General features: G+C 35.1%; 1 protein-coding gene across 1 annotated transcript; it reads right to left on the minus strand.

Annotated features, from left to right (window-relative positions):
- Positions 1 to 1739: 1739 nt before the first annotated feature.
- Positions 1740 to 12244, minus strand: LOC108980875 (GTPase-activating protein GYP1-like). Its single transcript, XM_018951912.2, has 10 exons — positions 11973 to 12244; positions 11137 to 11281; positions 10832 to 11015; positions 9854 to 9924; positions 8685 to 8822; positions 8503 to 8594; positions 6834 to 7105; positions 3896 to 3981; positions 3615 to 3716; positions 1740 to 2242 (listed from the first exon to the last, which is right to left on the minus strand). Exons 1-10 carry the CDS (start codon positions 12074 to 12076, stop codon positions 2081 to 2083), a joined length of 1356 nt encoding a protein of 451 aa, XP_018807457.1. The 5' UTR covers positions 12077 to 12244; the 3' UTR covers positions 1740 to 2080.
- Between the last annotated feature and the right edge of the window lie 1114 nt (positions 12245 to 13358).

A 13358-nucleotide genomic window follows, 5' to 3' on the forward strand; every position in this document is an offset into this window, starting at 1 on the left:
ACTATATATTAGTATTTGTATTTGTTATAGTGAGTTTAATTTATTATAACTAAATTATTGATAGACTATAGTGATAGTATTAGTATACTAATACTAAATTACTAATCATTATCATAGTATTAGTATTACTGTATCATTATTTGATATGTAATTATTTAGTATAGTGATTTATATACTAATTGATATATAGACTTAAAGTATATTACTAATAGTAATATAGTATTAGACTATTAGTATTAGGCCATAAAAGGAAATTGTAATTAATATACATTATATACTAATTTAGTAATGTATATTAGTATTACTAATTCACTAATGTATTATGTACTTATCAAAAAGAATATATTAAGAATTTATTAGGCCATACAAATTTGGTAATGATATTTGAGTTGTTTTTTTTGTTGGTAAATAATATTTTAGTGATCTTATTTACAACTTTGGTATATTATAAATATCAAATATTTTGATATTTAGGATTTGTTTTTCAATTTTAAACTGATTTTAAGTGATAAAAAAAATATTGATGTAATTTATTAATTTTAGTTTGAAGTTTTACAATTTCAATTTATTTTTAAATTAATTTATGATAAAATGTTATTAATATATATATTTTATGTTTAAAGCATATGATCAATTAAATTTTTATGTTTAAGATTAAACTTTTATTTTATAAATTATAATAATATTATCTTATATATAATTATAATTTATATTATTATATATTATATATAATATTTTAAAAAATAATTTAAAATACATATTAAATGGAATCGGTCCGGGCCTAAAAAACCCAGAACCGAACCGGACCGGTTCTGGCCAGTTTTTTCATTACGGAAATCAGTTCCGGACCAAACTAGTTTGATAGGCTCGGGCCGATTTTTCGGATTTTTTTTACACCAGTGGCGGCAACAACGAAAGGTGCTCTGGCATGTGCTCGGTGTCGTGGAGAATGGCGGTGGTAGCAATAGGGTAGAGGGCATTTTAGTCCTTAAAAGGTAATCACAGATTCCCAACAATAATACACTGATTAAATACTAGAGAACTTTATGTAATTTTAACGTGGGATTTATCCAAAATCACTACGGACAATGGAAATTGGTATATATATATATATAAATATATATATATATATATTTTAAAAGGACTTTAGATTTTCCAATTTTAAATTGTAAACATTTCACAATTTTAATGTACATAATGTAGTAAAAAGTGTTGAATTGAAGCTAAGTGGCAACAACTATGGAGATTGCAAAAGAGGATGATCGTTCATGAGGAGAACGTGCAAAGTATAATTAAGAAGAAAATTGTGCAGAGTGAGGAGCCTTTTTAGTCCTTTCTTTTTTTGTGTATTTTAAGGAGGTGAATTTGTAGTCCAGGTCTTGCTGTTTGTCGAACCTCCCTCCCCTCCTCCCCTACGTGAGTCGGCCATTCTTCGTCCAACGCTCCCCTCCCTGCTCTTCACAATGCTCAGAAATGGATAACGATATCTTGCCATGTTATGTGCGTGTGTTCTGCTGCTTGTGCTCTTGCTGCCTCTGCGATTGACACCAAGGGTGAACTCTCACAGAAAGAGTTTCGACAATGGCTGTCTTAGTTGCTCGTTTTCCTCCCATCAATGCTGTTTTACAAGAGATCTTTTACTCTCAAACAACTGAACGAACACAACCTTCCAACGGCCAAGATGCATTTAGCTGTGGCCTGTGAGACTGCCATTACCAATACACCAGAAAAATCTAATCTTGAATGGGATTCCCCAAACAGTCAGTTTGGCTGAGGCAGCCAACCGAGCAGTTATATAATCAAGAACAAAAATATACCCATTCTGTAGATACAGCTGGGAGTTCACCATTTACCAGGAACAAAAACAGTCAGCTGGGCTACACTCCCGAAATAGAAAAAATTTATACAAGCATTTTTTTCCTTTTTCTTTTTATCCTCGTGTCAAAGTAAATCTACAAAAGAAACGCCCAAAAATACAGACATCATAAACCACAATACAATATGAGCAAATTGACTGGCTTCCCTTACTGAAGTAAGAAAAGAATAAAATTCCAAACTGGCGAATACCCGAAATCCCTTTCTAATTAGCTAAGTGGCTGGGAGAGTTATTGAACATACTGTGCCACATGAATGCTCTTGAAAGCACCATCTCAAGTTCTGGGTGAGTCCAGTTTTGTGTTGGAAGGTGTTGAAGGAACATCACTAATTCTTGGAAATCAAGCTTCTGAAGCTTATCTGACCACTGAAGATAAGGTAACAGCTCATGTCAATTACTCGACATATAATTATCACCATTGCATTGGAGTGTAAAATCATCTAGTCACCATCCAGAGATTATCAGGAGAAAAAGGCACAACTTAATGGATTATCATAAAATGTTATTAGGACCATACAGAGATAGCCTTTCATGTTCACCGGGACGTGAAGACGTTACTGAAAGTGTTAAAGGAAATTCTAAAACGCCTTCAACAATGAGGACAGTGGTTCAAGACTTTCATATATCTTTTGAGAAGTTTCATATCGCATTTACCAGGAAAAAAATTGAGCAGCTGATCCTATGGCTGGTATAGAACTAAGGATATGCTGCTATCAAATCAGTTTTAGGATGGCAGATTTGCTTTAAAAAATAGGTACTTTAAAGAGACGATATTATTCTGCCAAGAACCAAGGTTTTATTACAAGGCATATTGTTCTTTTACTACCCCAAAAAAATGAAAAAGATAAGGTGCATGGAATAGGAATAAAAGTGCAGCAATACACTGATCATGATCTATACAACAGCTTAGGCCAGAATATTTAGCATATGAGCTAGCCAATGAAAACCAGTGTTCCCTTGGCCATAACAGGTTCAATCACCAGCCATACAGTAAAGCATCCACAGCCTTAGGTGTACTGAATATGACTTAATTCCTAAATGGGAATTAGAGAAAAACCCTCTGGAGGCCACTGAAACTAGGAATGTCTGACAGGAATTTGCTTGATAAAACATGAAATATTTCTCTCCAAAGGACCCCTTGGGATTGGCTCAAGTAGTTAGGGCCTTCATTTTGGGGGTATGCTCCCACCAAGTACAAGGTTCAAGCCCTTGGGTGTAAACGATTTGTAGAGTCCACATCCCATCTTTGAAAAGCTGATGATCATTTACCTAATCCATGTGATGTGGGTGCGTTATATAGGTCTAGGGTTTAACTGGTAGAAGGCATGTTGCATTTGCACGATTTCTGGGATTTCTCATCATCAAAATTTCTCTCTCCATGTATCAGCATATTACAAGTAAAGGTACTCATGAGTTAGCACTAAAGCCAGGGTTGTTCTGGCTTTAGAATTCCTAAGTGGAATGCATACCATGTCCAAATGAGGAGCTCACAAAAAATACAGTACAAAGACAGGTTCAAAAGTGGCACTTGAATGGTACGCAAGATATTTTAGACTACACTTAATCCCAATGCACAATGATGTGAAAACATTTGCTTTTTCATAAAATCAAAGTTGCGAAACATGCCAGCCTTTGTATTTTTGTTAATAACCAAAAAGCAGTAAAAAGACACAATGACATTGACAGTTACCAAAATCAAGAGCTCATCTCAGCGAAAAAAGAAAGAATGCCATCTCACCGTTAAAAGAAAACTGGCAAATATGTACACAAGGAAATCTGGCAATGCATCTCCTTCCGCAAGATATGTGTCCCACAGGCGAGTGACAAGATGGAAAGGTATCTAACAAATAGAAGCTCACATTAGCTTTGCATAAAAGATAAAAGCTCCAGGTCATGGCCAAATATATGCCGCAAATGCATTATGCTTAATTCATCTGCTAAAGAAAATTTGTAGCATGTTACAATGGAAGAGATTACAGCAATTCATATATACACTAAGCATTGGTAGGAGGAGCAAACCTCACGTATTAGAAGACAGTTGAACCAGCGGAAAGCAAATTGAAGAAATTCCAGACCTTGCTCCTCCATGTGTCTTGAAACAGGTTCTAGCACAGTTTTAAAAAGTGATCTCATCAGTAGGACCCAGAATATAGTATTTAGAATTCTGGACAGCTATAAATATAAAAAAAATTAAGAAACAAGAAGGATTAGATATAGTAAGATGATAGAAATATAGACACATTTCATGCATCAATGAAATGGATACCCTTAGATGTACAAGTTGGTACTGCAATTCAATGGAAGATGCTTCACCAACCACGCCAACAAAAAGATATCGAAGCACAAGAAAGCTATTCACTAAAGAAGTTGAAAAGTTCCTCTCCCATGAAAGCACTTGAAGCAACTAGGAGTCTAGGAGAAATATGCTCTGATTTTCTTCAAAACTAAAGTTCCTACATAGTAATGGTCTTTATCAGACATTGCTAACTCAAGTCTCTATATGACATCAGTTTCTAATTATGCCACAGTTTAATTAACTCAGTTTTCCCTTTTTAATACGCCAGTTTTTCGTTTTGCAATTACTCTAATTAAGGCCGCATATCATCCTACAGCAGCAGACGCATCCCCTTACTGAAGTTCAAATTTGAACTTTTAAAACAAGCAAAATGCTTAAAAACCCCATTTCCATTATTCTGGCAACGGGTAACTTTGTATGCCAAAACATAAAGAAACAGGCTTCAGAGAATTTGAACTTTATATAATGCTAACCTATTGGCAGACACTGTGTGTCCTGGCTTTTTTCTTTAAGAGGGAAAATAAAAGGAAATTGGGAAAGAATGGTGATAGGGAAAAGAGAGAAGCAGAGAAGGAAAATAAAAGAATAACCTAAAAGATGGGAGAGAAGAGAGGGAAGTGGTTAGGGCAGTTTAAACCGTAGATGGCATCATGTAATATCAACTATAAAAAAAAAAATTCCCAATAAAATTCTGAATTATAAAAGAATACAGAAAACTACACAAACTTGAATTTTCTCAATATATAAATAAGCGGTTGTATTCAAGTAGGGTGGTACACTATGGTAAATACAAATGGTTTGGGACCCATCTAGGAAATGGATGTTAAGGCATATGTTCTGCACTCATGACAGCCTCTTTCCCTTGGAAGCTAGAGAAATAAGGCTAATAAGCTCCCCCTAGTGTGAATTGCTTCATTTTGACAATAACTTTAGGGAAGATTTCTTTTTTCTTTATATCGATAAAATTAAAATATTGATCATAAGAATAGGCAAAAGTCCAAGTATACAAGACATATACAAAAGCCTTGCATAAGCGTGCTAGTTCAGTGATACAAGAAATTCATGGAAACTCATTCCATTGAAATCAATTACAACTGACCAATGAGTAAAGCATTGAAAACCAATTTCTTAAGCTCTTCCATTGATTGCTCTCGATCTTCAAAGCTCCTGTCATTCCTTCCCTCCAACTGCACCACCATAAGCATATTGAGACCATCTTCCATATTGCTGCAATATGAAGGTTACCCTGAAGGCCTCTCCAAGAAGCTAAGAGATTTATCACCCTTCTCGGCATCACCAAGTAAGTCCCACCCTAGTGAAGAAGTCATTCCACAAGATCGTGGCAACCTCACAATGAAGTTATAAATGATCAACTGACTTCCCACACGTTTTGCACATGCAACACCACTCGATGACAATGAATCGACGTTTCCTTAAATTGTCAAGTGTGAGTATCTTTCCCAGTGAAGTTGTCCATACAAAGAAGGGTGCCTTTGTCTTCCAAATACTCTTCCATGGGTATGGGTTTGTTGTATGTGTGTTCATGGCTTGATAGAAGGAGCGGACGGTGAACTTCCCTTTCTTGGAGTGACGCCAGAAAATCTTATCTTCAACTTCCCTCCTCATGCGAGTGGAATATATGAGATTATAAAAATCCGATATTGTGTCGACTTCTCGATCATATTGAGGAGCACCATTTAATGTAACCAAAAGGTCCGTAATCGAGGCTTCTTTCATTCTTGTTATACCATAGACTTCTGGATAAGCTTCCTTGAGTGTCCTGTTGCCACACCATATGTCATGCCAACATTTGATCTTGAGTCCGTCACCCACCTCAAACCGGGTATTTCTAGAGTAGGCATCCCATCCTCTTCTTATGTGCTTCCAAAGCCCACGCCGTATGCCCCACTTACCTCATTTGAACACCAACCTCCCCCATGCTTCACCGTACTTCGATTCTATTATATTTCTCCACAAGGTACCCCATTTTTAATGGTATCTTCACAACTATTTATCCAACAAAGCGTTGTTAAAAACCTGCAAATTCCTAATACCCAGACCTCCTTCTGAGATGGGGGAGCATATTGTGGCCCATTTTACCAAATGAAACTTAAACTCATCATACATCACCTTGGGCCACCTTGGTAGGAAGCGGGAATAATGATAAGAAATTATTTGACCACAAAATGTACAAAAGCCCCTGTTTTTTAAGATGTAAACATGCCTTTGTTGGAGACTGAAAACTTCCAAGGGTTTGGCTTAATAGAAAACTTCCCACGAATTTCTAAAGTTGGCTTTGTGCAAATGGGCCACCTTGGTAGGCAAATGTACAAGACCATTCAAAAAGTTTTGTGCAAAATTTGGAGAACAAAAACTTCCCAAGAGTTTGGCTTATTAGAAATATGAATTAGTTACTGCCATCTAAATAAAAAAATATGGATAGTTGAGCACCAAAGGATTTTTAGGTTTGCTCTATATGTGCTGCACATACAAAAGTGGGAATGATTGAGACTTCCAATTCAACCCAAAACAAACACAAGAATACATAGGCAAATCACAAAAACAAGTATGGAATTAATGTATAATGGTGTAAGGCAGTTCATTTAATGCAAATAAAGGGGTTCTAGAGTAAGAAACTAGAGGCTAAAAGAAAGGAGTTACCATCAATCCGCCTAACCAATTCCTTCAGTTTAAACACCAGCCTTTGGATTCCTGGTTGAGCAAATGTGTAATGGTCTTGCATCCCATCAAGCAAGTTCGATAGACACCAATAGCAATCGGCCTCCATGTTAGAGATTTTTTCAGGAGATAAATTAGAGATTGACCAGCCATCCATGCCCCCTTCCAAGTATTCTGACAAGAAAACAACTAGAAAGGGAGTAGCTAAATCATTTATTCCCTGAACATATCCACTTGCAGGATGCCGAATGGCCCTGGAAAGAAATCAGAAAACATAGAAAAGAGACAGACCAATTAATACTATGACAACACAAGGAAAATACTCCAATGAGGACATTTTGACAACCATATTCTACTTGTTGACCAGTTTTTCTTTTTTTCCTTCCCTAAGGAAATGAACAAAAAAATAATGAGTGGCGGACATGGAGTGTGGATTTTTTTTTGGGGCACGGGGGGGAACCATTGACCATTAATAGTTTGGGGAAAATAAACTTGACTATCTCAAACTATCAATTTTAGCAATCGCCCCTTGAACTACCAAAAAAATTACAATGCACCCCCTCCCTAAAACAGTTGAAGCATATACCCTAATAGTTTATATTAATCATGAAAAGAATAACTAAAAAAGGATAGATGAGGCATGCAGTACGTGTAGGCGTTCTGTCATAAATCTGAACAACAGATTATAGGGAGCGCTTATTCATCACTATATCTAAGAGAGCTTTGTCGCAATGTCTCTGCCATCATCCACATTTACACTTTTCAAAGGTCAATATTGAGTGTTCAAATCAGATGGAAGATCACCCAAGAGCCAAAAAAACCTCCTGATCAGCGGATCCTACACCTCTAATATATCACAAAATTTTCCTTTATATATATATATGTGTGTGTGTATGTACATTTGTATGTACAGATAACAGAAAACAGTTTTTTCATGCACCCACTAGGGTAGGAGATCCTTTGTCACACCATAACCCTATAAGTATACAGTGGAAAAATCGCATAAATGAGATAAACTTTATACTGCAGTAGGAAGGAGCATCACAAACAAAGCACAGGCTATGAGCAAGTCAAATTCAAAGCAAATCCAGAGAGTCAAAGGTGTGAATGTAGTAACATATACCAAGGTTCACATTGAAAGACTGGATCTGGAACTGAAGAAAAATGACGTAATTAATAGTAAATAAACAATTCTGTAAACACCTAAACAGACATTAATTTAGATAGATTCAGCTGAATTATTGTTAAATCTGAATATAATCAGATTTGATTAAATACAAATTCAAACTGACAAAACAACACTAAAATGTAACTATTTTCATGTTTAACTGGTAGTTTTTAGGCATTGATCCAAAACCTTTATAGGTTTAGAGCAGAAGCAATAAAAAAGAAAAGAATGGTGACTGGTCTACCTATATTTGGATATGTAGCACAGCAACACATCCCTGAAGCAACTAAGCAAGAATTCTGTCAGAAAATTACTGACGACTTATTCATGTGATAAAGTATTCCAACAGTATGTCGAATCCAAATTTTTACTTAATTCAGTTGATTTAGTTTGGCAAGGCTGGGGCATTCATTTCTTCTTTTACCTAGAATGCATGTATTACATGGCATGTAGAAGCCACTGCAACTAAAAATAAAATCTAACCATGTATAAAGGATGCGCTCCAAGGATTTCTGAACTTGTGGTTCCTGGAAGAAAGAGACATCAGGTACGGTTCGTGGACAATCAACAGCAATCTGACAAGAATAATATCGGCAATTTGTTAAAAATAGGGCACAAGAGAACAATAATGATCAGAATCAGAATTCAATAACCACTGAAAGTACCTGGCGAAGCATGTTGATCTCATCGTCTGATCTGTCACTATCTGGAATGTCATAACACTGAGAAACACAGTCGAGATACTCGAGGCGCTTTCTTCTTAGAACTCCCTCCCTTCTATCTGAATTAGGTGGTGCATATCCCTGTTGTCAGTTCATTTTAAATTTCAAGTAAGCAACAAAATTCAAACAAATAAGAAAGTTCAAGTGAAAAAGCCAGATTATGTAGGCCCCTGAGCTTAAATGTGATGGTCCGTCCAATATATGCAACACAAAATGAGCATTTTAGGAACAGTTTAACGTCAGTAGAAGAGTTTAAGAAATAATAATAAATCATTTCTGCCTTCTGATATCCCAAAAAGGCCATAACTTATCAATGCTTGACAATCTTGATGAAGAGGTCTTAGCAAGAATTTTAAGTTGATTTCAGTTTTCAAACATATCTGGAAAGATTTGAATGGTGCTTCTAAAAAATAAAGCTTTTCCATAGATGAGAAGTCCAAACTGTGAAGAGGAAAATTTTCCTTCCAACATATTTAATTTTTTCTTTGCACTAGACCCAACATTTAAGTAGAATTTTGGATTTCTACCGGATCATTTTGGTAGATGATATTTTACAATATGGGAATTGGATTATCTCATGTTTACACCACTCATGTCAGAGAAATCTCAAATAACGGAGATCTTTTTCTAAGCACATACAACAATGGTCTCACAGCAACATATTAGGATCATAGGACCCATATAGCTGACTGTGGGGCCCATTCATCCAAGTAAAATTATAACCAGCCCTTTAACATTCTATTGCCTGAGATTTCACTAACAGGAGTCATGCTTTGTCTGTGAACACAAGAAGGTCAAAATCCATGTGACATCTAGAATCCGGAAATAGAAGCTTGCTTCCAAACGTACAAGTACTAAAAACTAAAGGTCTTCGCTAAAATCGAGTGAAAAAAAAATCACGACAGAGCACCTATTATCACATATGAAGCATTAAGATCTTCTTTGAAATATGTTTTCTGTATCAGTCTAATGGACAATAAATTGGATTTCAAAGCTCTATATTCAAATTAATATCTCTAATTATAAACTAGGAAACATTTTATTACAAGTCTGACATTTCTGTATATAAACAATAATAGGTTACAAGCCTAGACCAGAACTCTCAAACTTACCAAGAGAAGCCTCCAGATATCAGGTCGCATATAATCTGGTACTCCACTCCAAGCTAACTCATGCAAATTCTCTACAAAGTGATATTAGAAAGTTAAATTTTAGAAATCAATAAACTCTACAAAAGAGATCATGCTGATGGCAGGGCAAGTGAACATCTATGCAATGCACCGAAAAATGAAATTTAAGTTCAAAATAGGCAAGTTGCAATCAAATGTGTGATAAAGGGAGTGCCTAAAAAGAGTGCTATTAAGATAATGAGGATGCTATTAGGTTAGAATTGTACATCACTAAAAGGGATGATCCTTTTTCAGAAATATGGTTTATGTTCCAATTGGATGTTTTATTAGAAAAATGGATTTCCTATAAAAATAATTCAATAGAAGATATGTAACATCCAATGGAAGGCCCAAACCGCATGATCTATACTCCAAAAAGACTAATCAATGATACAATTGGAGCCCATTGGAACCTTATAAAGAGCAAGAACTTCTCTTTTCCAAGCAATGTGTGATCTCATACACCACCTACCCTCACTTATCATATGGGGTATCATAATACCACCTACCTTTATCACTTATCAGAATGGGGTATCACAATCTCCCTCCCTTATGTTCCCGACGTCCTTGTCGGGCCAATCCGTCGTAGGTGACATGGTTCAAATCCCACATTTATGGTTGGTATAGGCTTTGATACCACTTGTAACGCCCCAATGGAAGGCCCAAGGAGTATAGTCAATGATACAATTGGAGCCCTATTGAAACCCTATAAAGAGCAATAACTTCTCATTCCCAAGCAATGTGGAATCTCATATATCACATACCCTCACTTATCATATGGGTATCACAAGATAACATTGGGCAGAGAACAATCCATTAGACTTAGGTTCATGGGAAATCCATCATACTCTAGAATATCCGTCCCAGCATATCGATCAAGATACAAGGAAAGGGCTAAAAGACAGGGAAGATAAACAATACCTAATATGACTGTTGTCCCAGAGAGCACCTTGGTGAATTTCATAACCCTTGCAGAATCTGTAGCTCTAGCACCCATAGCAGATTTCTGAACTTCTTTGGATGTATTTTCAATATTTGAGGTTGATGTTTTCAACTGATTGACATTTATGTTCTTATTTGGATTGCTTGTACTCTGGACTTCTTCCTACATTGAGAGTAAAATCCCAACTTTAAATTATGAATCTTCAAAATTTCATACATCATGTTTCTATAATAACGATCAAAATAATAATAAAAGAATCAGTAAAAATGGCTGTCAAAATTGCCTCTACTGCCTTGGCCATGCGATCACTTGAACTAGCATCCTTGAATGAGGAGCTCCTTTCATACTCAGGAGAAGGTTCTTGTAAGCTTGGATCTGATCTTCTAGTCAGTAAAATTTTACCAGGAATACTTCGGCCTTTGAGCAACCTAGATAGACCAAAATATCTTGATTGCTAAGAAGACGAAATTACAACAGGAGCACGGCAACAGCTATAGAAGGTATGCTATAGGTCTCTATCTAAATATTAGATAGAACCATTCCAACCGTTTCACATGGCACATATAGATAACAAATAATAAGCTTTGTTCATAAAGAAACGCAACTCCAAAAGTAATTTTGTAGGAGATGACATAACCAAACAGAACAGAGCGTTAATGAAATCACCCAATCCGAATACACAGATCCTATGAATTACACGACATTCCTCGCTGATATCTACCAAAAGATAAAAAAAAAATCAACCAGAACGTTTATGAACTTTTTTTTATCGTATATAGAGTTCGAGAGATCAAAGCCAAAACATAGTTAGAACCAATATCCAAATGGGTTTTCCAAATCTAACACCACAGACCCATTGAAAATTGAAATCTGAAAATCCTCGAAAACTCATGTCATGAGTTTCGTAAGGGCTTCCTCAGGAGGTCAGAAGCTGGGTTTTCAAGTCTTCACGGAAAAATTCAAGCAAATGCATGACTGAGAAATGGGAAGTTTAGTCTACTTATCAAAAAAAAGAAATGGGAAGTTTAGAATTGTCGGGAATTGGGGGGATTCTTAGTCTACTTATCAAAAAAAAGAAATGGGAAGTTTAGAATTGTCGGGAATTGGGGGGATTCTTACCCTTGAACATTTCTGAGGGTCTGGTTGAATCTCGAATCTAAGCCGGAGATAGTGCTTTCTTTCTTGCGCTGATCTTCTTCGTTGTTATGGCTGTTGCTCCTCATGGTCGTTGCAATGCAAAAAACATGCTGCTGCTTCTTTGTGCTTGCAGCACAGTAGTTGCTTTTTTACCACTGTGAGCAATGGAAGATCTGAATTAACGCTATATTCATAATTGAATAAAGAACGACCGTACGGTTACAGTTACAGAAATAAATTATGCACGAACAGAATGGATGCATGAAATGTACACAAACAATAACAAAATAGCAATTTTTTTGCTTTTGTCCATGCACTGTCCATCCTATACTTGATCTATCAAAACTCTTATAATTGCAATGTATTAGCAATACCCCGTACTGAAATGGAATGAATTAATTTTAGATAAAAAGTTAATTTGAAAAAGTTGAATTGTAATTTAAAAAAATTGAATTTTTTATTATATTTTATATAAAAAATTGATAAAATTATAATGATGAGATGAGATAAATTGAAATGGTTTCTCAACCTATTATTCTTTTCAAATAAATAAAATACAAGCTCTTCTACTACTTTTATAGTTTCTTATTTTGACAATGGATGTTCAATAATATATTTTCACTTTATTTTCAATTGAGTACCTTCAAAATTATATTATACCCCAATAACAGTAATAAACTAAATAATTTTTTTTTTTAAATAGGGAGTTTACCCATCCAAGGCGATTTTTTTTTTTTTAAAAGATGATAGTATTTTTTTAAGGTTAAAATATGTTTGCATGAAAACTTGAGGAAAAAGTATTTTGAATTGAGAAATCAATCTTTCATGTAGTCTTAAATTCCTATTTTTATAGACGAAAAGGTCAAATCTTAATCGATAGTGCAAATTACTAAAATTAGGTAGTTTAGGATGCCCATATTGTTTTTTTTTTTTTTTTCAAAGTTAAAATTTCTAAAAAAAATGTTGGTAATTCAAGAGTGAAAAATGTAATTTAAAAGAAAAATGAACTAATTCTAGTAATCCCACAAGGCTCGTCTGTTACTTCTAACAGAGAAAATATTCTCATCCCGATGAGATAGTATGCTTGCTTTGTGGCATCCATATTACAGTTTGAATTGGTCTCTTTGCCCCAATTTGAAACCATATTTAATCTCATCTTACGTCGTTTGTTTTCAGAGATGAGATGAGATGAGTTGAGATTAAAGTTAAAAAGTTGAATAAAATATTGTTAGAATATATTTTTTAATATTATTGTTGTTTTGGAATTTGAAAAAATTGAATTGTTTATTTTATTTTGTGTGGGGATTTGAGAAAGTTATAATGATGAAGTGAGATGAGGTGAGGTGAGATGAGATGAGATGAGATGTT

This window comes from Juglans regia, chromosome 12 (genome assembly GCF_001411555.2).
Source record: "Juglans regia cultivar Chandler chromosome 12, Walnut 2.0, whole genome shotgun sequence".
Taxonomy (NCBI): Eukaryota; Viridiplantae; Streptophyta; class Magnoliopsida; order Fagales; family Juglandaceae; genus Juglans; species Juglans regia.